The 22,500-nt window shown below is 36.8% G+C and overlaps 1 protein-coding gene across 1 annotated transcript in view; it reads left to right on the forward strand.

Annotated features, from left to right (window-relative positions):
• The window catches only part of wdr7 (WD repeat domain 7), a 111,964-nt gene that overhangs the window by 76,749 nt on the left and 12,715 nt on the right, over positions 1-22,500 (forward strand). Inside the window, exons 23-24 of the mRNA XM_079847554.1 lie at positions 7,527-7,751; positions 17,826-18,012. Coding sequence (XP_079703680.1) covers positions 7,527-7,751; positions 17,826-18,012 — 412 coding nt within the window. The remainder of the gene's footprint in view (positions 1-7,526; positions 7,752-17,825; positions 18,013-22,500) is intronic.

The raw sequence follows: 22,500 nt of genomic DNA on the forward strand, positions 1-22,500 counted from the left end.
TGCATTTATCAGATGCAACATATAAAAGAGGAACAAACGCAATTAAGAAATCAAAACAAACACTAAATGATTTCTAAATTAATCGTTTTAAATGTCTCGTTCATGTTGTAAGTTTGTCGGTGAATGTCTGCGTTTATGAGACTTTCTGAGAGATGCTGGTTTGATTCTGAGTGCTCAGAGGTCAGAGGTCAGCTGAGAGCCAATAGAAAGAGGCCCAGGTCAAATTGAATCAGTCGAGATGTCATTAACAGAGCCAATCAGGTTAGACCTTTTAGTGTGAGGCAGAAAAAATTAAATAATACGATTTTAGAAATCGGAATTTTGAAATAAACAAGTAGAAATCTGTGGTTCGTTTATATATCAATTTAATTCAAAACTTTATTGTAAATTTCTATATTAAACATTATTATATTAACTTGTTTATTTTTTGTGGTTGTCTTTTGTCTGAGTACTATTATTTATAATTATTTACTACTCTTGTATTTACTAAATTTCATATCTTAAACAAATAAGTAACTGACCAAATATTTTTTCCCAGCACAGATTAGTTTTCATAAAATATTTTTTTTTATATATATTTCATATTATTTTAGTTAACGTTTACTTTATTTCAAGTTCTGGAAAAGCTTTATAATTTAAATTAACCATAATAATAACCATGGATCACATTCAGAGTGTTGATATATTCATATTCTGAATATAATAATTCTAATATTCATATTATAGTCAACAAGGAACAAATAGGGAACAAAGTCTCCAGAAGTGAATTTTATCTGATAAAACCTCGGAGGTAGAAATGTTTTTTTTTTTTTTTTTTTATATATAAAGTAAATCACGTTCAGGTTTTCTTTTGGGGTTTGAGTTGGTCTGTAGTTCCTGCATATATTTAGCTTTAATGAATATAAAAACAGAAGTGGTTCTCATTAGATAGTGAGATAAACGTGTGTGTTTCGCACTGATAAATAGAATCTAATTCTGTGGGAAACACTGATGTATCTGTCCATATCTCTCTCTCTCTCTCTCTCTCTCTCTCTGTCACACACACACACACACTCTTTCATTGGTGTCTTTGTTTAGCACAGTAAATCCACGCACACATCTGAACTCAAAGAAATGGCAGAGAGCAAATGAGAATGAAACAATGATCCATCCTAGCAGTTTATGTGTGTTTTCATCAATGAACTGCTCTACATCGTCATGCGTGTCTGTATTGTGACCTCAGACGTGTGTGTGTGTGTGTGTGTGTGTGTGTGTGTGTGTGTGTGTGTGTGTGTGTGTGTGTGTGTGTGTGTGTGTGTGTGTGACTAATTGCACGTCCCGTGTTTGAGGGGCTCCTGCGGTACACACACGTTTGGTAACAAAAGAAGCCCCATCCGACCGCACCCCACACTTCCGCAAGCAAAGACCCCTCCGGGTCTCTTAATGACTCTGTGTGTGTGTGTGTGTGTGTGTGTGTGTGTCCTGAGCACGTGTCCCTCCAGCACAAGGCCCTGACCATGACCCTAACACACACACACACACACACACACACCCCATTGTGCTTCATTCAGAGCACTTACAGGACGCAGGAACACAAAGCCGGAGCTGCAGCTTTAATTCAGGGCATTTTATATGCAGGTGTCACTATAGAAACTCACATTTTTACAACAAATTCAGACATTTGCTACAGTGTAGTTTCATCTGACCAGAACAAAACAACATATGAAATATACATTTTCTGGAAAATAATTTATTTTATATTTATATATATATATTTTATTTTATATAAATATATTTTAGGATTTACTTAAATTGATGATAAATGCTTATATGGATTAGTTTTTTTTTCCCTGGGATTTATTTTATTTGACTAATTTCTTAATATTTACTTACATGTATAAGAATTAGAGGTGGGCATAGATTAATTTTTTTAATCTAGATTAATCTAGATTAAAATGGCTCATTTGAATTCTGCCGAAGGCATTCAGAATATGTGTGCTACCCAAATAATGACTATAAAAGTAAGTCTTTGAGAACGGGTTTCTCAAGCCTTCGCATTAGACCAGGGGCTCATCTCCTGTTTCCAAAATGCATCACAAACTGCTTGAGAAAGCTGTTCTACTCATAGACTGTAAAAGGTTACTACTGTACTGTTACCGTACGTAGGCAACATTAGGTAGGCCTATGTTATTATCAACTACTATAGGCTATCAATTAGGGATGGGCGATATGGCCTAAAATCCATATTGTGATATACATTGCAGCCTCTTGCGATAACGATATTATAATAAAACCATTTCAGAACAGGTTACACAGACCCTGCTAAACAACTGCTAAAAGTTTTTTTTTTTTTTTTTTTTTTGAAAGGGTGTATGTAGTTTTGAGAACATATATTGTGCAAAACTGTAAGTATACAACATAATTTTGCAGATAAATAAAATTTAAGTACACTAGCTGCAGAGACTTAAGTAGGTCTAATGTTTATTATGGCTTGGAGCTTATGAAACCCCAAATTTAAAATTAGAATATTGTCTAACTGATGTCTTTTCAGTTAAAAAGAAACACAACAACGATTCTTAAAATCGGGCGCTTTTAATAAAAAGAGATTATGTGCTACACCACTCACTAAGATATATTGTATTCAGTGATATGTTTCGTTTTGAATTTGAGGTGGTAGAACGGATTAGTCGTGTGTTAACTTACCGAACTGTTACACCACACAGTCTACGTCGGACGGCTTAAATCCGAACCAAGTCCAAATAATGGATGTTGCACGGATCTTTTACACCAGCTTTCACTTTCAGCCGTGTTTACTTAAGATGACGACGAATATGATGCGTTGCAGCCGGGTGTTCCTCGCGGCCGCGGGTAGATTGCGTCATCATAGCTTGTGTAGCTTGAGCCAGCTCCCAACGCTACCAACCCAAATTGGAGAATAGATTAACGGCGATATTTGCTGCGTTAACGCCGATAACGGCCCACCACTAATAAGAATTACTGTTTATTATTTTACATGAACATTTTTTAAAGGTTTACTTAAATTGATAATTTTTTTGTTTTTAATGATTTACTTATATTTAAGTAAGGATTTAATATATTTTAAGGATGTATTTAATTTTGTTTTATTTTATTATTTTACATTATACTTATTATTTATATTTATAAGAATTATTTTATTGATTTATTTTAATTTACTTGATTTGTATTTCTGAAAATTATTTTGTTTTATTTTATTTATTTATAGTTTCTATTTTTTATTTAGTTTATTTTAGTTTAATTTAGTATATCTGTACATCATTTGCCACTGAACATTCTCAGAAATATGTGAGTAGGGCAGTGAATCTGAATCAGTTTTATGTTGACTTCAGTGAATCTGAATCAGTTTTATGTTGACTTCAGTGAATCTGAATCAGTTTTATGTTGACTTCAGTGTTTCTGAATCAGTTTTATGTTGACTTCAGTGATTCAGAATCAGTTTTTTTTTTGTTGACTTCAGTGAATCTAAATCAGTTTTATGTTGACTTCAGTGAATCTGAATCAGTTTTATGTTGACTTCAGTGATTCTGAATCAGTTTTATGTTGACTTCAGTGTTTCTGAATCAGTTTTATGTTGACTTCAGTTAATCTGAATCAGTTTTATGTTGTCTTCAGTGAATCTGAATCAGTTTTATGTTGACTTCAGTGTTTCTGAATCAGTTTTATGTTGACTTCAGTTTTATGTTGACTTCAGTGATTCTGAATCAGTTTTATGTTGACTTCAGTGAATCTAAATCAGTTTTATGTGGACTTCAGTGATTCTGAATCAGTTTTATGTTGACTTCAGTGATTCTGAATCAGTTTTATGTTGACTTCAGTGAATCTAAATCAGTTTTATGTTGACTTCAGTGAATCTGAATCAGTTTTATGTTGTCTTCAGTGAATCTGAATCAGTTTTATGTTGTCTTCAGTGAATCTGAATCAGTTTTATGTTGTCTTAAGTGAATCTAAATCAGTTTTATGTTGACTTCAGTGAATCTAAATCAGTTTTATGTTGTCTTAAGTGAATCTGAATCAGTTTTATGTTGTCTTCAGTGAATCTGAATCAGTTTTATGTTGTCTTCAGTGAATCTGAATCAGTTTTATGTTGTCTTCAGTGAATCTGAATCAGTTTTATGTTGTCTTCAGTGAATCTGAATCAGTTTTATGTTGACTTCAGTGAATCTGAATCAGTTTTATGTGGACTTCAGTGAATCTAAATCAGTTTTATGTTGTCTTAAGTGAATCTGAATCAGTTTTATGTTGTCTTCAGTGAATCTGAATCAGTTTTATGTTGTCTTCAGTGAATCTGAATCAGTTTTATGTGGACTTCAGTGAATCTAAATCAGTTTTATGTTGTCTTCAGTGAATCTAAATCAGTTTTATGTCGTCTTCAGTGAATCTGAATCAGTTTAATGTTGACTTCAGTGAATCTGAATCAGTTTTATGTTATGTGGACTTCAGTGAATCTAAATCAGTTTTATGTCTTAAGTGAATCTGAATCAGTTTTATGTTGTCTTCAGTGAATCTGAATCAGTTTTATGTTGTCTTCAGTGAATCTAAATCAGTTTTATGTTGTCTTAAGTGAATCTGAATCATTTTTGTTGTCTTAAGTGAATCTGAATCAGTTTAATGTTGACTTCAGTGAATCTAAATCAGTTTTATGTCTTAAGTGAATCTGAATCAGTTTTATGTTGTCTTCAGTGAATCTGAATCAGTTTTATGTTGTCTTCAGTGAATCTAAATCAGTTTTATGTTGTCTTAAGTGAATCTGAATCATTTTTGTTGTCTTAAGTGAATCTGAATCAGTTTAATGTTGACTTCAGTGATTCTGAATCAGTTTTATGTTGTCTTAAGTGAATCTGAATCAGTTTTATGTTGTCTTCAGTGAATCTAAATCAGTTTTATGTTGACTTCAGTGAATCTAAATCAGTTTTATGTTGTCTTAAGTGAATCTGAATCAGTTTTATGTTGTCTTAAGTGAATCTGAATCAGTTTAATGTTGACTTCAGTGATTCTGAATCAGTTTTATGTTGTCTTAAGTGAATCTGAATCAGTTTTATGTTGTCTTCAGTGAATCTAAATCAGTTTTATGTCGTCTTCAGTGAATCTGAATCAGTTTTATGTGGACTTCAGTGAATCTAAATCAGTTTTATGTTGACTTCAGTGAATCTAAATCAGTTTTATGTTGTCTTAAGTGAATCTGAATCAGTTTTATGTTGTCTTAAGTGAATCTGAATCAGTTTAATGTTGACTTCAGTGAATCTGAATCAGTTTTATGTTGTCTTAAGTGAATCTAAATCAGTTTTATGTTGACTTCAGTGAATCTAAATCAGTTTTATGTTGTCTTAAGTGAATCTGAATCAGTTTTATGTTGTCTTCAGTGAATCTGAATCAGTTTTATGTTGTCTTCAGTGAATCTGAATCAGTTTTATGTTATGTGGACTTCAGTGAATCTAAATCAGTTTTATGTCTTAAGTGAATCTGAATCAGTTTTATGTTGTCTTCAGTGAATCTGAATCAGTTTTATGTTGTCTTCAGTGAATCTAAATCAGTTTTATGTCGTCTTCAGTGAATCTGAATCAGTTTTATGTGGACTTCAGTGCATCTAAATCAGTTTTATGTTGTCTTAAGTGAATCTGAATCATTTTTATGTTGTCTTAAGTGAATCTGAATCAGTTTAATGTTGACTTCAGTGATTCTGAATCAGTTTTATGTTGTCTTAAGTGAATCTGAATCAGTTTTATGTTGTCTTCAGTGAATCTAAATCAGTTTTATGTCGTCTTCAGTGAATCTGAATCAGTTTTATGTGGACTTCAGTGAATCTAAATCAGTTTTATGTTGACTTCAGTGAATCTAAATCAGTTTTATGTTGTCTTAAGTGAATCTGAATCAGTTTTATGTTGTCTTAAGTGAATCTGAATCAGTTTAATGTTGACTTCAGTGAATCTGAATCAGTTTTATGTTGACTTCAGTGAATCTAAATCAGTTTTATGTTGTCTTAAGTGAATCTGAATCAGTTTTATGTTGTCTTAAGTGAATCTGAATCAGTTTAATGTTGACTTCAGTGATTCTGAATCAGTTTTATGTTGACTTTATGTGGACTTCAGTGAATCTAAATCAGTTTTATGTTGTCTTAAGTGAATCTGAATCAGTTTTATGTTGTCTTAAGTGAATCTGAATCAGTTTTATGTCGTCTTCAGTGAATCTGAATCAGTTTTATGTGGACTTCAGTGAATCTAAATCAGTTTTATGTTGTCTTAAGTGAATCTGAATCAGTTTTATGTTGTCTTAAGTGAATCTGAATCAGTTTAATGTTGACTTCAGTGATTCTGAATCAGTTTTATGTTGACTTCAGTGATTCTGAATCAGTTTTATGTTGACTTCAGTGAATCTAAATCAGTTTTATGTTGTCTTAAGTGAATCTGAATCAGTTTTATGTTGTCTTAAGTGAATCTGAATCAGTTTAATGTTGACTTCAGTGATTCTGAATCAGTTTAATGTTGACTTCAGTGAATCTGAATCAGTTTTATGTTGACTTCAGTGAATCTAAATCAGTTTTATGTTGACTTCAGTGAATCTAAATCAGTTTTATGTTGACTTCAGTGAATCTAAATCAGTTTTATGTTGTCTTAAGTGAATCTGAATCAGTTTTATGTTGTCTTAAGTGAATCTGAATCAGTTTAATGTTGACTTCAGTGATTCTGAATCAGTTTTATGTTGACTTTATGTGGACTTCAGTGAATCTAAATCAGTTTTATGTTGACTTCAGTGAATCTAAATCAGTTTTATGTTGTCTTAAGTGAATCTGAATCAGTTTTATGTTGTCTTAAGTGAATCTGAATCAGTTTAATGTTGACTTCAGTGATTCTGAATCAGTTTAATGTTGACTTCAGTGAATCTGAATCAGTTTTATGTTGACTTCAGTGAATCTAAATCAGTTTTATGTTGACTTCAGTGAATCTGAATCAGTTTTATGTTGACTTCAGTGAATCTAAATCAGTTTTATGTTGTCTTAAGTGAATCTGAATCAGTTTTATGTTGTCTTAAGTGAATCTGAATCAGTTTAATGTTGACTTCAGTGATTCTGAATCAGTTTTATGTTGACTTTATGTGGACTTCAGTGAATCTAAATCAGTTTTATGTTGTCTTAAGTGAATCTGAATCAGTTTTATGTTGTCTTAAGTGAATCTGAATCAGTTTAATGTTGACTTCAGTGATTCTGAATCAGTTTTATGTTGACTTTATGTGGACTTCAGTGAATCTAAATCAGTTTTATGTTGTCTTAAGTGAATCTGAATCAGTTTTATGTTGTCTTAAGTGAATCTGAATCAGTTTAATGTTGACTTCAGTGATTCTGAATCAGTTTTATGTTGACTTCAGTGATTCTGAATCAGTTTTATGTTGTCTTCAGTGAATCTAAATCAGTTTTATGTTGTCTTAAGTGAATCTGAATCAGTTTTGTTGTATTAAGAGAATCTGAATCAGTTTTATGTTGTCTCAAGTGAATCTTTCTGTGTGTGTGTGTGCAGGTTGTCTGTCTAACCTCCCGCCGAGCGCTAAGAGGATCAGTAACTCGTACGAGGAGCGCAGGAAACAGGCGACGGCTATCGTCCTGCTCGGCGTCATCGGGGCTGAGTTCGGCGCGGAGATCGAACCCCCCAAACTCCCGTCGCGAGCCCGAACCAGCAGTCAAGCTCCTGAGGGCTTCGGTCTGAGCAGCGGAGGATCCAACTATTCACTCGCCCGTCACACCTGTGAGTACACACACACACACACACACACCTGTGAGTACACACACACACACACACACACACACACACACACACACACACACACACATCAGCAGTCAAGCTCCCGAGGGCTTCGGTCTGAGCAGCGGAGGATCCAACTATTCACTCGCCCATCACACCTGTGAGTACACACACACACACACACACACCACACCTGTGAGTACACACACACACACACACACACGCACACATCAGCAGTCAAGCTCCTGAGGGCTTCGGTCTGAGCAGCGGAGGATCCAACTATTCACTCGCCCGTCACACCTGTGAGTGTACACGCGCACACACACACACCACACCTGTGAGTACACACACACACACACACACCTGTGAGTACACACACACACACACACACACACACACACACACATTTCAGCAGTCAAGCTCCCGAGGGCTTCGGTCTGAGCAGCGGAGGATCCAACTATTCACTCGCCCGTCACACCTGTGAGTGTACACGCGCACACACACACACCACACCTGTGAGTACACACACACACACACACACCTGTGAGTACACACACACACACACACACACACACACACATCAGCAGTCAAGCTCCCGAGGGCTTCGGTCTGAGCAGCGGAGGATCCAACTATTCACTCGCCCATCACACCTGTGAGTACACACACACACACACACACACACACCACACCTGTGAGTACACACACACACACACACACACGCACACATCAGCAGTCAAGCTCCTGAGGGCTTCGGTCTGAGCAGCGGAGGATCCAACTATTCACTCGCCCGTCACACCTGTGAGTGTACACGCGCACACACACACACCACACCTGTGAGTACACACACACACACACACACCTGTGAGTACACACACACACACACACACACACACACACATATCAGCAGTCAAGCTCCTGAGGGCTTCGGTCTGAGCAGCGGAGGATCCAACTATTCACTCGCCCGTCACACCTGTGAGTGTACACGCGCACACACACACACACACCACACCTGTGAGTACACACACACACACACACACACCTGTGAGTACACACACACACACACACACACACACACACACATCAGCAGTCAAGCTCCCAAGGGCTTCGGTCTGAGCAGCGGAGGATCCAACTATTCACTCGCCCGTCACACCTGTGAGTGTACACACGCACACACACACACACACACACACACCACACCTGTGAGTACACACACACACACACATTTCAGCAGTCAAGCTCCCGAGGGCTTCGGTCTGAGCAGCGGAGGATCCAACTATTCACTCGCCCGTCACACCTGTGAGTGTACACGCGCACACACACACCACACCTGTGAGTACACACACACACACACACACCTGTGAGTACACACACACACACACACACACACACATCAGCAGTCAAGCTCCCAAGGGCTTCGGTCTGAGCAGCGGAGGATCCAACTATTCACTCGCCCGTCACACCTGTGAGTGTACACGCGCACACACACACACCACACCTGTGAGTACACACACACACACACACACACACACCTGTGAGTACACACACACACACACACACACACACATCAGCAGTCAAGCTCCCAAGGGCTTCGGTCTGAGCAGCGGAGGATCCAACTATTCACTCGCCCGTCACACCTGTGAATGTACACACACACACACACACACACACACACACACACACAGCTTACTCACACAAAACTATAACAGCTCATTTTTGGTTAATATTACTTAACTAACGTTACCTAATGGGACTTTATTATAAAGCGCTTCCAAGGTTGTGTCTGATTCTGCTCTGATAGTCTAGCCCAGGCTCTCACACACACTTCAGTCGGTTATGATGAGTGATAATGTGCTTTAATTGCAGTAGACAGACCCGAGGGCAGGATTAATTCCTCTGCAAACTAACGAGGGTCTGATTTCTGCGTCTGTGTTGGCAATAATCACACGCCTCCTCAAAAACACACACACTTGAGTGAGCGTCACACTCCTTCTCTGCTGACTCTGCTCTGTTTAACAGAGTGATTAACAGATCGGGTCCCTCAGGACACCTGCACTACACACTTCATTACTGTAGAGTTGAACTTCGAGAGGGTTTAGAGCCCTGAGCTGGAATGATGATTATAGAGGTCAGTCAGAAAATAAAAAACACACACACACACACTCACTTATATCTCATGGTTTCCTCTTTAGATGGATGGGCTGCGTCTCATTCACACTGGAGTTTAGTGTGATGTGAATAAGCCTGAACACCAGTTTGGGCTCAAGCTAGATTAAACAACATTAAGTTTTAGTTAAATAATAATTTAATTTTATTTGTATTTTAGGTTATTTATTCGTTTTTTGTTGTTGTTTTTTTTTTATAATTAAATTAGTTGTAGTTTTCATCATTTCCTATCCTCAAATGCAACAAACAAACTGTGGTTTGTTTTTAGTTAGTTTTGTAACATCTCAATCAGTCCGTCGATTCTTGTCTAATATTTAATGTGTGTTGTGTATTTGTCCATGAATCTATATATATATATACACAAATACACACACTGTATACACATACACATTTTTGTGAATGACACTTGTTTTTATTTTTATTAACTACTATTTTGCCTTTTCAATATTTTTATTAACAGTAAAAATCTTGTTCGTTAAGAGTAGTGTGCAGCTGATTTTTATGGTGCATTCTGGGAACCGATCGATTCATTGCACTGGAATATTTTGGACAATCTCACTTTTGACCTCAGGAGTGGATTGAGACACAGGCCTTTGTGATAGTGTGTGTGTGGTGTGTGTGTGTGTGTGTGTTTGAAGTGTTTTCTGTCTTCAAGGTCAGTTTGATGGTCAAAGCGTCTGAGACCTTTAGGAGAGTCTGAACCCGTGTGTGTGTGTGTGTGTGTGTGTGTGTGTGTGTGTGTGTGTGTGTGTGTTTGAGCTCAAAGTGGATACATGAGTCTTACTTTACTTTTATAAAGAAACAAAGCAGTTTGCCTGAGGGCAGTGACAAGGTCAGCTAGGAAAACACACACACACACACACACACACACACACACACTTCAGAAGTCTCACACGCTGTAGTTCTCAAGCACTTTTCACTTTAAAGGCCTGTGTGTGTGTGTGTGTGTGTGTGTGTGTGTGTGTGTGTGTGTGTGTGTGTGTGTGTGTGTGTGTGTGTGAGAAATATTGGGGCATTTTTATTCACTTGATTAAACTCAGTGTAAGTTAAAATAATGAGAGTGAATGTTTTTGTTAGCATTACAGTAATCCGAATTTAGAGTTAAATGTGTTTAATTGTTATGAAAATAATTCCACAGTGTAATAAAATTTGTTTATGGATTTTTATTATTATTATTATTATTATTATTATTATTCATTTACTTTTTTTTAAATATTCACTCAAAATGGACATTATTTAATTTTAAGTTCTATATATATATAGAGAGAGAGAGAGAGAGAGAGAGAGAGAGAGAGAGGTTATCTACAGTACGTTATACAAGACATTTTTACTGCAATACTGTGTATATAAAATATCAGATATTATAATATAGGCGTATCCAAATATTTTGATATACATCTTATTGTTTATTGACCACAACATAAAAATGTCAATAAATCATTATCCACCAATGTCTATGTTGGTAAATTAAATAAAGAATATTAAAACTGTATGCAGCACTGCTGAAGTGAAGCACCTCGTATAGTAAACGCAGTAAGAGAAGCAAGCCCAGCACTGCAGTGACAGGAAGTGATGTCACATTAATGCAGTGCAGCTCTGGTGTGTGTGTGTGTGTGTGTTGCTGTAAATCCAGTGTGCTGAAGGCATTCCCTGTTTAGACACCCTTTGTTTCTCTCTCTATCTCTCCATCTGCCGGCTCTCTTTCCAGCTCAACTCCATTGATTTTAACTTCACTTTCGATTTGACCGGAGAGACAGACAGACAGAGAGACAGAGAGAGAGAGAGGGCAGAGGGACAGAGAGAGAGAGAGAAAGAGAGAGAGGGCAGAGGGTCCTGCAGTAATAAGGCCACTGGAAATACAGGCTAAATATAATGGGACCAAAGTCTTATATGACTGTATGAGTCGTTTAATATCACTGTGTGTGTGTGTGTGTGTGTGTGTGTGTGTGTGTGTGTGTGTGTGTGTGTGTGTGACGGTTTCCAGTAAAACGCTTGTGAGTGTTAGAGCTAATGGCTAAAAGCTGTCTCTCTCTCTAATTAGCTTCCCGTGGCCCAGCCTCTAATGTGGCATGTTTATTGCTTTAACTAACCACTCATTAGCTCAGCTGATGTTTTGTCAATATTAATTCATCCATTTAAACCAAGTCAAGTCTTAAACAAAGATGTCCGCTCTGAAAAATGGACTCGACCTGTCCGGGACGGCCCAAGCACTATGAGACAGTAAATTTGCAGGTGATTTCCTCTCTTGGCTGTCTAACTTTTTTCAGATGTGTAGTTAAAACTCTCCAAAACAGCCTTGCATCATTTCATCTTGGATCTGACAAAGTGCCACCCACTTAAAGGGATAGTTCACCCAAAAATGAAAATTGGCCCATGATTTATTCACCCTCAAGCCATCCTAGGTGTATATGACTTTATTCTTTCAGAGGAATACAGAGTTATGTTAAAAATTTCCAAGGTTTACAATGGCAGTGAATGAGTGGAGAAAATTTGAAGCCCATAAAAGTGCATCTCTCCATTTAAAAAGTGCATCTATCCATCATAAAAGTGCATCTATCATCATAAAAGTGCATCTATCCATCATAAAAGTGCATCTATCCATCATAAAAGTGCATCTCTCATCATAAAAGTGCATCTCTCCATCATAAAAGTGCATCTCTCCATCATAAAAGTGCATCTATCCATCATAAAAGTGCATCTATACATTATAAAAGTGCATCTCTCATCATAAAAGTGCATTTATATGTCATAAAAGTGCATCTATCCATCATAAAAGTGCATCTATATATCATAAAAGTGCATCTCTCATCATAAAAGTGCATCTATCCATCATAAAAGTGCATCTCTCCATCATAAAAGTGCATCTATCATCATAAAAGTGCATCTATCCATCATAAAAGTGCATCTGTCAATCATAAAAGTGCCTCTATCCATCATAAAAGTGCATTTATACATCATAAAAGTGCATCCATCCATCATAAAAGTGCATCTGTCAATCATAAAAGTGCATCTATCCATTATAAAAGTGCATCTCTCCATCATAAAAGTGCATCTCTCCATCATAAAAGTGCATCTATACATCATAAAAGTGCATCTATCCATCATACAAGTGCATCTTGAATATGAATATCATGTATAGATGCACTTTAATGATGGATAGATTTTCTCCAGCCATTCACTCCCATTATAAAGCTTGGAAGAGCCAGGACATTTTTTAATATAACTCTGATTGTATTCATCTGAAAGAATAAAGTCATATACAAGGATGACTTAAATCATGGGCTAATTTTAATTTTTGGGTGAACTATCCCTTTAAACAGGAAGTGTAAAGTCGTTTGAGAAAAAGAAAAAGTGGCACAACAGCCTTTGATTAATTTAAGACATTAGGGACAAATTTCTGTGTGAATTATTCATTAATCATAAGTGATTGCATTGAAATGAATGTGATAATTTAAACGATGAATTTTATGAATAAATTTCACAGAGTTTAATCAAGTAATCCTGACTAAAGCTCATCAGGAGATTTAATGATCTGAGTTTATGCCGAGACTTTAAGAGCAGCGCTGAAGTCTTTGAGTGTTTAAGGTTAAACTCGCACGTCTCTCCGCTGGATTTGTGCCGCAGTGTTGCAGAATCAAAGGCTGGATTAGTCCGAGTGCAGTGTGTGTTTAGTGTACAAACCGCACTGCTCTTAAAGCTCCCGCTCCGCTCGGGAACACGGAGAACAAAGAGCCGATCCCGGAGCGCTGGAGGAAGAGGTGTTGTGGTTCAGGGAACTGGGAGGTTTGATACGCCTGGAACGACAGGCGGGACGAGTCCGGTCACGAGGAGACACCCGGAGTTCAGATCAATGTGTGTGTGTGTGATGGGTAGGTTTAGGGGTCGGGTTAGTGTGTGTGTGTGTGTGTGTGTGTGTGTGTGTGTGTGTGTGTGTGTGTTGAGTAGGTTTAGGGTTAGTATAAGGAGACAGAATATACAGTTTGTACAGTATAAAAACCATTACGTCTATGGAGAGTCCCCACAAAGATAGCGAACCAGACTGTGTGTGTGTGTGTGTGTGTGTGTGATAGTGTGATTTATGAGGACAGAAATTTGTATAATGACATGGGTATTACACTGGTATTACAAATGGCTTTAAAAACATACTAAACAGTGTTTTATTAAAAATACGTACGTACGTGCGTGTGTGCGTGTGTGTGTGTGTGTGATTGTGATTGGTAGGTTTAGGGGTCGGGTTAGTGTAGGGAAATAGAATATACAGTTTGTACAGTATAAAAACCATTACGCTTATGGAATATCCTCACAAGTATAGCTAAACAAACGTGTGTGTGTGTGATGGGTAGGTTTAGGGGTCGGGTTATTGTGAGGGGAGAGAATATACAGTTTGTCCAGTATAAAAACCATTATGTCAGCTATATTTCGATAGCTGAGTAAACGTGTGTGTGTGTGTGTGTGTGTGTGTGTGTGTGTGTGCGAGTGTGATGGGTAAGAGAGTCTGACCAACGCAAACACACTGCAAGCGGGCGATACTGTGTCGGTCTCCTACTCCTCCTGCGACGGTTGGTCAGTGTGTGTGTCTCGAGGCTCATCAAGAGAACGATGTCCACCTACAGAAAAAAAAAACTTTTCAGAACTCACCGTACCGTACGTGCAGCAACAAAGAGCTCGTTTACATTTTAGACAAGTCAAGTTGCAGTACCCAACATGACCACATAAACCCTAAACCTACAGCCTGGACCTGACTGCATACCTACAGTACGCGGATCCATTCAGAATTACTGAACACGTGACTAATCAAAACATTATCCTGAATGTGTGTGGAAACAACGTAAACGTACTGAAAAGTCTCAGCGCTTAAATGCAATGTGTGATCAATACATACACGGTTTGTTTGCACATCAATATAACGGACTCATGCAAGCTTACTATACTGTACCTTGATTACGTAGTTTCAAAACGTAGTTTGCGTAGCGGTTCCGTTGAGTCTGTATTTCACACAGGGATTCAGAAACAATAACAGAATATGACAGAGCTCGTGTTTTAAAGTGAAACGCACACTGGAATGAATAATTCACTGAAACGCAACGCGAGTCTCTATTCTCTTTACAATCTCTGATGATGTAATCAGCCTGGTTTTCTTTACACTAGCGCTGTTTTGGACTGATTGTTTGAATGAATTCGCATACTAGATCACTGGACTGAAACGTCACTGGAGTTTAGCAGCTTAAAATGATCTGATCGCAAACAGAACAGAAAAATCAGGTTTCAGGGTCAGAATCGAAATTTCTGCCTACCAGGTTTACACCTGCTTGCTTGCACAGTGGCAACAAGGCATGATGGATCCATGTTCTCATTCTGTTTACGCCAAATTCTGACTCTACCATCTGAATGTCTCAACAGAAATCGAGACTCATCAGACCAGGCAACATTTTTCCAGTCTTCAACTGTCCAATTTTGGTGAGCTCGTGCAAATTGTAGCCTCTTTTTCCTATTTGTAGTGGAGATGAGTGGTACCCGGTGGGGTCTTCTGCTGTTGTAGCCCATCCGCCTCAAGGTTGTGCGTGTTGTGGCTTCACAAATGCTTTGCTGCATACCTCGGTTGTAACGAGTGGTTATTTCAGTCAAAGTTGCTCTTCTATCAGCTTGAATCAGTCGGCCCCTTCTCCTCTGACTTCTAGCATCAACAAGGCATTTTCGCCCACAGGACTGCCGCATACTGGATGTTTTTCCCTTTTCACACCATTCTTTGTAAACCCTAGAAATGGTTGTGCGTGAAAATCCCAGTAACTGAGCAGATTGTGAAATACTCAGACCGACCCGTCTGGCACCAACAACCATGCCACGCTCAAAATTGCTTAAATCACCTTTCTTTCCCATTCTGACATTCAGTTTGGAGTTCAGGAGATTGTCTTGACCAGGACCACACCCCTAAATGCATTGAAGCAACTGCCATGTGATTGGTTGATTAGATAATTGCATTAATGAGAAATTGAACAGGTGTTCCTAATAATCCTTTAGGTGAGTGTATGTCTATGTGGTGTTTTTAAGACAATCCATGTGTAAATTCATAAGTCGACAGCATTGCTGAGTATTTTCTCCTTAAAACTGCAGTGAACCAAAGACAGTCTCAAAAACACGCTTTGAAATCGCTGGTGTTTCTGACGTCACAAACTACCTTGTAACCAATCAGATCAACGTGTGATCGTCAACCAGTGGATCTCTGAGCTGAGTGAGTGAGTGGAGGCGGGGCTTATTTGCATATTCATAGAACCGCGCATACTAAATGAGCCAAGAGTTACATTCAAGCTATTTTAAGACATGATGACACTTTTTTTTTCAAGAAAAAAACAAAAACTTTTAAATATGTCATTTTGGTGATTAAAGATGAGTTTTAAGGGATACAATTATTGACTACAGGGGGACATACAATTATTTTAACATGTTAAGGAATTTTGAATTAATCACATGCGTTAACGCATTAATGTTGACAGCCCTAATACATGCATATGCATTTTTCCTCTAAGGCAGCAATACATACAACTAAAGTGGTGTATATAGTTTCACTTTTCTATCCGTGTCTATGGGAATAAAAATCTTTCACTTCTTTAAAGGTGAATCAGAAGTCGGAAATGCTTTAAGAAATCCAGCACACGTCTGAACACACACTCACACACACACACACACACACACAGAGACAGATGAAGTTAGTATCTGCTGAAAGCTCTGGCTGGAATCTGTCTGCATTAATTACCTCACCTCATTGTTCTCCGGCGCTGTGGTAATTACCCGGCGACCTGTTGCCGAGGCCCGAGAGCAGCGAAGATAAATCCAGATAATCGTCTGTGATTATTAAGCAGCTGATCTATAACAAACAACATAAACATTGATCAGATCAGCTGATGTGCGACAGATTTAGTGTGTGTTCTCTCTCTCTCTTACACAAAACACAAGATAAATGTGTTTAAATGAGTTTGCATGCAAAACACACAATCACGGCTCTTGCTCTTTTTTCAAAGGGAAGAATAGTTTAACTTTATGCAAATGAGCAGCGATGCGAGTAGAAGCGTCTACTAGCAACATCAGTGACATCACAACCTCTAGCGCTTTAATAGCCATCAGTGTGAACGGTGCTTTAGTGTGTGTGTGTGTGTGTCAGGTCACTTGTGGTGACCTTTGCCCCCTCCCCCTCCCACACATTTTGACAGTTGCCATGGATACGGCATGTGTGGTTGTTGTAGACGCCTGCGACCAAGTGAACAAACCCCTCATTAGAGCTCAACTGATGGACACACAAAACACACCGTTCAACACCATACAATACAAACCAGCGTTTCGGGTCAGTGAGATTTTCAATGTTTCTGAAAGAGTCTCTTCTGCTCACCAAGGCTGCGTTTATTTGATCAAAAATCCAGTAAAAAGTGAAATATTATTCCAATGTAAATCAGCTGTTTTCTATGTGAATATACAGTAAAGTGTAATTTATTCCTGTGATCAAAGCTGAATTTTCACATGATCCTCCAGAAATCATTCTAATATGATGATTTGATGCTCAAGAAACATTTATAATGCTGAAAATAGTTGATACATTTTATTTTTCAGGATTCTTTGATGAATAGAAAGTTCAAAGGAACAGTATTTATTTGAAATAGAATCTTTTGTAGTATTATAAATGTCTTTAATGTCACTTTTTAATGCATCCTTGCTAAATAAAAGTATTAATTTAAATTTATTTTTTTATCATACTGACAAATTTCGCCACCCACATGAGTGTGTCCTCAGGCTTTTGAAGCCCACAGTGTGAGAATATGTTGATGCGTGTCGTGACTGAGACTGCATTAGCTGAGCATCAATATGACCTGCAGACGTCTCCAGTCAATATGGATATTAATAACCTTCTTTCCGTCTCCCTCGCAGGTAAAGCCTTGACGTTTCTCCTCCTGCAGCCGCCCAGTCCCAAACTGCCCCCCCACAGCACCATCCGCCGCACAGCGATCGATCTGATTGGCCGAGGGTTCACGGTTTGGGAGCCGTACATGGATGTGTCTGCGGTTCTCATGGGTTTGCTGGAGCTGTGCGCCGACGCTGAGAAACAACTGACCAAGTGAGACTCACAGTAACACTCAGTACAGTAGAGCTTTCAGGACCCTAAAAATGTTTATTAAAACAATAAGCCACTTGAAGACGTGATTTATAGTGGATTTAGATCAGCTAAGGGGCGTTGTTAGGCACGACGCGTTGTTAGACCCCCTTAGCTGATCTAAATCCACTGTAAAACACGGCTTCAATGGGCTTATTACTTTTATAAAACGGTTACTCCATAAAAATATTCATTTTAATATTTATTTTATTCATCAAATCAACACCAGCAACAAAAAATCGAACGTTATAACACATGTATTCCTCCGCCAAGCAAAGTAGTTCCAAAGAGGTTGCTAAGCAACACATGCAGCAACAAAGAAAACTCAACACTCAGTCACTACAACCCGCCAAAATAAAAGTTCGGAGAACTTGAAGAAATTATGACACAAATATATTACCAGTGATAATAATAATAATAATATTAGTAAAACTTTATTATATACATATCACATAATTTTTCAACCATGTTTTTTTAACAGGAAACCTCTGCACTTTGTTTGCCAAAAAATAAATACATTTTCATTTGATTAGATTTGAAAAGATTAATTAAATTGTTAATGTTTAATGCCTTTATTTAATTACCACCGGGATTTTTTTTATATATATAATACATTTGTATTAAATCATAAATCCAGAAAGTTAAAATAGACAAAACAGAATTTCTGAAAAATAAAATAAATAAATGAAACATCTATCTAAATTTAATCTAAAAATGGAATTTACTGTATAACGCAGAATGTCATGGAATTTAGCAATTTTGGATGAATAAATCAAAAGTAATGAAATGAATCAAATTGCGATATGGACTAGTGTCTGTGAGTGTTAAAGCGATAAAAGACTGCTATTGAAATCTGAAGTTTGCATGAATGAGCGGCGCAGTTTACTCAAGCACACGTCACTAAAACCCGCCAAAATAAAAGTTTGGTTTAACTTGAAGAAATTATGACAGAAATATATTACTATTGTACAGTAGAATGTACACTGCTGTTCAAAGGTTTGTGTTCGGTAGGATTTTTAATGTTTTTAAAATAAGTCTCTTCTGCTCACCAAGGCTGTATTCATTTGATCGAAATTACAGTAAAAACAGTAAAATTGTGAAATAATATTACAATTTAAATCATCTGTTCTCTATGTGAATATATAGTAAAGTGTAATTTATTCCTGTGATCAAAGCTGAATTTTCAGCATCATGACTCCAGTCTTCAGTGTCACATGATCCTTCAGAAATCATTCAGATATGATGATTTGATGCTCATAAACATTTATGATTATCATCAGTGTTGAAAACAGTTATTTACAGTTTAATTTCAGGATTCTTTGATGAATAGAAAGTTGAAATGGAAAGCTTTTGTAATATTGATAGAACCGCGAATGCTAAATGAGGCAAGGGTGTCGAGTGACATTCAAGATACTTAAAGGCATTTTTCAAGGAATAAACGTTTAAAAATATGTCATGTTGGTGATCAAAGATGAGTTTTAAGGGATAAAATGATTGACTTTAACGCAGTCCTGAATCGGACGGTTGTTTTCCCCCTTGACAGATGAGAGCCAGGCTTTAATCCGATTGGAGCCCATTAATATGATGTAATGATGTCTTGGCCTCAGGATGGTGGAGACCTCGAAGCGTAAGAGGAAACCCATTCGTCTGGGCCTTAACCTCCGCGCCGAAACTCCCGCAAACGAGGTTACCGTCCAGCCTGAACCCCCCCAGCCCGTGCTCACCTCGTTAAGACGAAACCCGATCCTAAAAAAATTTATTATGAGTACAAATATGTCTGCGTGTAGCGCGTGCTAATGCCGTTAGAGCGAAATGGCGCTCATTTTTCAGTCGTGATTACGGCCAGAAGTGAACGTGCGGCCCAGACGAGGAAAAAGCGAGACGCGTATAAACGTCTTGGTTATTTCTCTTGGACTGGATGATGATGATGTTTCTTCTTTGACCCCCAGACTGAAACAGGGCAGCGTTATCTGCTTTTTAAATGGCAAATCCATTTAGCAGCACTGGAAGACCTTTAGTGTGTGAGAGAGAGAGAGAGACGCTCTTCCCCTTTAGCAGCCTCGGTCTCCTGTTCGTGTCACTTATGGAGATTATTTGAAAGCTGCTGATGTTTATTAATGTAATGAAGTGAATATTTTAGGGAGTCTATACAAGTGCAGTCAAAAACAAGAGGGTTTAAATTAGAAGAACAGAGACAACAGATTAAATCTGCAGGCTTAATGAATTGATATATAATCTAAATTAACTTAGTCTGAAATGTTGTGGAGCTGCTTTAAACTTATCAAATGTTCCAATTGATTGTAGTAAGAAATATTTGTTTTGTGTGTGTGTGTGTGTGTGTGCAGTATGTATAATGCAATATATATATATATATATATATATATATATATATATTAAGTGTATAATAAATATTTATAATCAGTCTATTTTATTTAAATATATATATAAAAATAAATACATTTATATAAATTTACATTTACTCAAAAGTATTATACATATATGTATGTGTACAGTATATATGTGTGTGTGTAACGCATTGTATGTAATATTTGTTTTATAAATATATATACACATATATTTTATTTATTATTTTAATATATATATATGACAATGTACTTAAATACATTTTAATTATATATAAAAAAAAATATATATATATATATATATATATATTAGGGCTGTCAAACGATTAATCGCGATTAATCGCATCCAAAATAAAAGTTTGTGTTTACATAATATATGTGTGTGTATGGAGTATAATTATTTTCTATATAGAAATACACACACATGCATATATATTTAAGAAAAATTTGTTATTTATATGTAAAATATTTATATATAATATAAATTATATATAATATAAATATATATACACAGTATATACATGCAAATATTTCTTAAATATATACATGCATGTGTGTGTATTTATATATAGAAAATAATTATACACCATACACACACATATATTATGTAAAAACAAACTTTTATTTTGGATGCGATTAATCATGATTAATCGTTTGACAGCCCTTATATATATATATATATTATGTATAAATAAATTTATATAAATTCTATTTTATGTAGTTAAATGTGTTATTTAAGTGTGTATGAGAGAGTTTGTGTGTGATAGAGTGTGTTTATCTGCTCCTTCGGACTTTCAACAGTATGATAATCTTTTTACACAGAATTTATTTATTTTATTTTATAGAAAATGCAGATTTTTATCCGTAACCGCAACCTGATTCGCCGTAACCGCCTCAGGTCAAAGATCAACTAAAGGTCAAAGGCCTCCATTCCCTGAATTTGTTGACAAGAAGTAAACGATCTAGTGTACTATTCATCTGATGTTTATATATGTGATTTAAATGGATGTGATTTGTCACTCGACACAAGATAGCAGGAAGAGATGAGCCTGTATATTCCCTCCATCTCTCTCTCTCTCTCTCCCTGGAGGCTCATATTTTACGCCGAGATCAAAGCGATTGATCAGGTATTGGCGAACGAGAGCGCTGGGCTTTACGGACTCCTTCATTAACTCATCTACTCGGCTGCAGAATCACAAGCATCACCAGTGCTAAAGCTGCCGTGAATCTGGCCCGTCCGTTCCTCATGTGAACGAGACAGAAGTCGCTCAGTCTCGAAGAGCGCATAAATCTTTCTTTGTTCTTTCAAAGCAGAATCTGAACGTCAAGAGGAGCTTTAGTACATTTAAGCTGAACTTTCACGAGCGAGGAGTTAAAACAGAAGGAATCTCGCTGCCTTTGAACAGCGTTTATCGACACATTTGCTGGATTGAGTTTCCGTGCGGGAAACCGTGATTTCAGGAATAATCCCCTTCCAGTGAAGAGATCTGAGCGCTTTCTCACGATGCCCTTCTTCTTTACACTGAGACGTGTGTGTGTGTCGTTACTTCAGCACAAACTTTTATTGTACACGTATAATAATACACATATAATAATGTGTTTGTGTAAAAAGTATCACAGGTTCTAAAAAAAGCAGCATAACTGTTTCCAGCATTAATACATCCTCATATCAGAATGATTTGTGAAGGATCATGTGACACTGAAGACTGGAGTAATGATGCTGAAAATTCAGCTTTGATCACAGGAATAAATTACACTTTACTATATATTCACATAGAAAACAGATGATTTACATTGGAATAATATTTCATAATTTTTACTGTATTTTTCATCTATAAAGTATATAATAGAATATAATTCTATATATATATATATTTTTTTTTTTTTAATCCAACGTTTTAAAATTATATTTTTCTTAGGATTTCTGACATTTTTTTCCTCACCACAAAGTCATTATTTTTATTTAAACAAAAACATGCTCGCCATATAAATGTTCACCATTTTTTTTATACATTCATCAGTAAAAGTGATTTTTTTAAAATAAATATAACATTTAATATGTATATATTATGGATGAATAATAAAATAA

This window comes from Squalius cephalus, assembly GCF_949319135.1.
Source record: "Squalius cephalus genome assembly, chromosome: 17".
Lineage (NCBI taxonomy): Eukaryota > Metazoa > Chordata > Actinopteri > Cypriniformes > Leuciscidae > Squalius > Squalius cephalus.